The 2,536-nt window shown below is 46.3% G+C and overlaps 1 protein-coding gene across 1 annotated transcript; it reads left to right on the top strand.

Annotated features, from left to right (window-relative positions):
• Positions 1–1,307: 1,307 nt before the first annotated feature.
• Positions 1,308–2,301, top strand: PPTG_16957 (hypothetical protein; the record flags this gene model as incomplete). The annotated part of the gene is made up of 2 exons (XM_008914534.1): positions 1,308–2,035; positions 2,295–2,301. The coding sequence occupies 2 exons, from the start codon at positions 1,308–1,310 to the stop codon at positions 2,299–2,301; spliced, it is 735 nt and encodes a 244-aa protein (XP_008912782.1).
• Between the last annotated feature and the right edge of the window lie 235 nt (positions 2,302–2,536).

Genomic DNA, 2,536 nt, shown 5'->3' on the forward strand with positions numbered 1-2,536 from the left:
AAAAAGTAGGCACAACAAAAAAATAATAAAATGGGCTCATGGAATGGGTATTTTTTGGCTGTAAAGAAAGAATTAACATGTACCGTACCGTAAGACGTCGCCTGTGTTTACTTGCAGATGATAATAATGGCAGAATTCAATGAACTATGTGTAATTCATGTAGTAAATCCGCCGTGATTCGTATATAAATCCGCGGTAAGCTGGACTATGCTGAGACGGGCTCCAAGTCGTGATAGTACGACCTATTTTTTGCCTTTCTTATGAATCTCTTGTGACGCTGCAGTCGTGTGGTGTGTTCCAGTGTGCCTATTGGTTCGCTTAGTACACAATTTGGTGCATGCCACCCACTCCGCCGGTAATGGTTTTCGGCTTATCTTCGTGATCGACTTTAAGATTAAAATGGCATCATGGGCTCTGTATATCCGATAGCAGTGAAATTCAAAGTACGGTATGGTGAACTTAAAGATAAAAATGCACATGAGCAATACTGGCTAGACCAGCAGCGCTATTGTCGATGCAAATCTGGTCTAGCCGTACTATTATCCGTATATGTACAGCCGTCATAAAAACTAGTCTTATTTGAATAATTATGAGCACTATCTATAAATTTAATCCGCCTGGACATACAATATATTTGCATATACACAAATAGTATTAATTACATTACGAACAGATCACTAGAAATATGATAGGACTGCAAATGATCGAGAAGCTGATCTTCCATTTCTCAATTTCCACAATCGTATAGCTTTGAACATATAGCACTATCTTCGTATAATGATAAATGTCGACTGCAGACGTCCACGGCCTCGTTGATATTGGCTGCACCTGTGATTGCATAGCTTCCAGCAGTGAGGCTTTCCAAACGTTCAACCGCTATGCCGCCTTGAACTGTGACCCAATTTGGAACTGAAAAAGGGTTCATCAATGCATCTTCAGATTGTAAGGGTTGTGGTGTCAACTACAAAAAATGTAGGTTCTTTTCTTGTTTTGGCGTACCGTTTCAAGGTCACGCAAGCCTAGCCCTCAATTTTACAGACGAAGATAATTGGTGTGTCCTCAATATTTATAGCTAAAGTGTATTATGCAATACCAATGCCAATACCAGTACACGAGCGTTTGCAGCAGAATACCCATCACCATACTCCTCAAATCGAAATGCTTGACGAGGTACCGTATCCGAAAGGAAGCGGGAAGTTCAAAAGGCAAGTTAGGATCATTCTGCATTTTGCAGCCTCGAACTCACACGCGCTTGGGTAACTTCCTCAAACGCTTCGCGGGTATCTTCCAGCCGCGATCTCTTCAATATGATCCGATTAAGACTGGCACTCATCGTTTTGACAGCCATTGTCAGTACCACCACCACACAAGCCATCGATTGGACCTTTTGGAACGATGACGACGATTCGACTCCTTCACCCGTGTCGTCCGATACGTCGATATCAGAGACCCTGTCTCCAGAAACGCTGTCGAATATGATGGGGTCCGATTACATGGACAATGTCAAGTCTGTGATTTACTCTGGAAAGGGGTCAGACTCGGACTCGGACTCTGGTTCGTTGCCTGATGTCGGTTCCTCTTCAGGTTCGGCTTCCGAGCCGCCTGCTTCTTCAGCATCGTCCTCTGCCTCCTCTCTCGATACGGATGATAACTCTGCATCGAACGCTCTGTCGCTAGCTGGTTCTTTTGGTTTGGACTTGCCAATTCCTTCAATGGACGAGATCGCGACTCCTTCAACAGCCGTTACCAGCTATAAATCGACCTACCGCAACTGGGTGGGACCTTGGACTCAGTCCTCGGATGCGGCTTGCTATCGCGAAGCTCACTTCATGAAAAAGTGTCCGAGCAACTATGACCGTAACGAATTAACCAACACGTGCTGGACGGAGTGTCCGATGGATTATCCCGTGGAATGTGGCATGCAGTGCATCCAACAGAACAATGACTGCGGTCGTGAGAACGCTGCCAAGATTTCTGCCGTTGCCATGTCCGCCTTCAGTATGGCCACCTTTGGCGTGTTCGGCCAGTTGGCCAAGTACGGAAAGCACGTTAGCTGGGCTGTCAGATGCGCCAACTACATGATGGTCTTTGTGAGAGCTGTCGTGCGTTTCACCCGCAACCAAATGGTTTTGGAGCCGCAGACATCACAAGCAAAACTTCTACTACTGCTGTACCAGACCAACTATGTCGTTAGTGATCTTCCAGCTACGATTTACGCGTGCTCGGGCAGAAAAGTTCCGGCTGGTCTCCAGCTAACACGTCGGCTTATCCGCACCGCTCAGTTGGTTCTACAGCTGGTGATCACCTACGATGATGAAATTATCGAAAGTTGGGAGAAGTTCAAGGCTTTCATGATGAAGGCCAACTTCACAGAAGCCGCAGAACAAATTACGGAGGGAGAGATCTCAAGTCTGGTAACGGCTATGAAGCAGAACTCCACATGTGGAGACGACCTCAAGACGTTGACCAACCAGGTCTGGATGACGGTGGACGAGTACAGACAGAAGGATCCCAAGATCAGCGAGTCCGAGCTACG

Source organism: Phytophthora parasitica (assembly GCF_000247585.1).
Source record: "Phytophthora parasitica INRA-310 unplaced genomic scaffold supercont2.61, whole genome shotgun sequence".
Taxonomy (NCBI): Eukaryota; Oomycota; class Peronosporomycetes; order Peronosporales; family Peronosporaceae; genus Phytophthora; species Phytophthora nicotianae.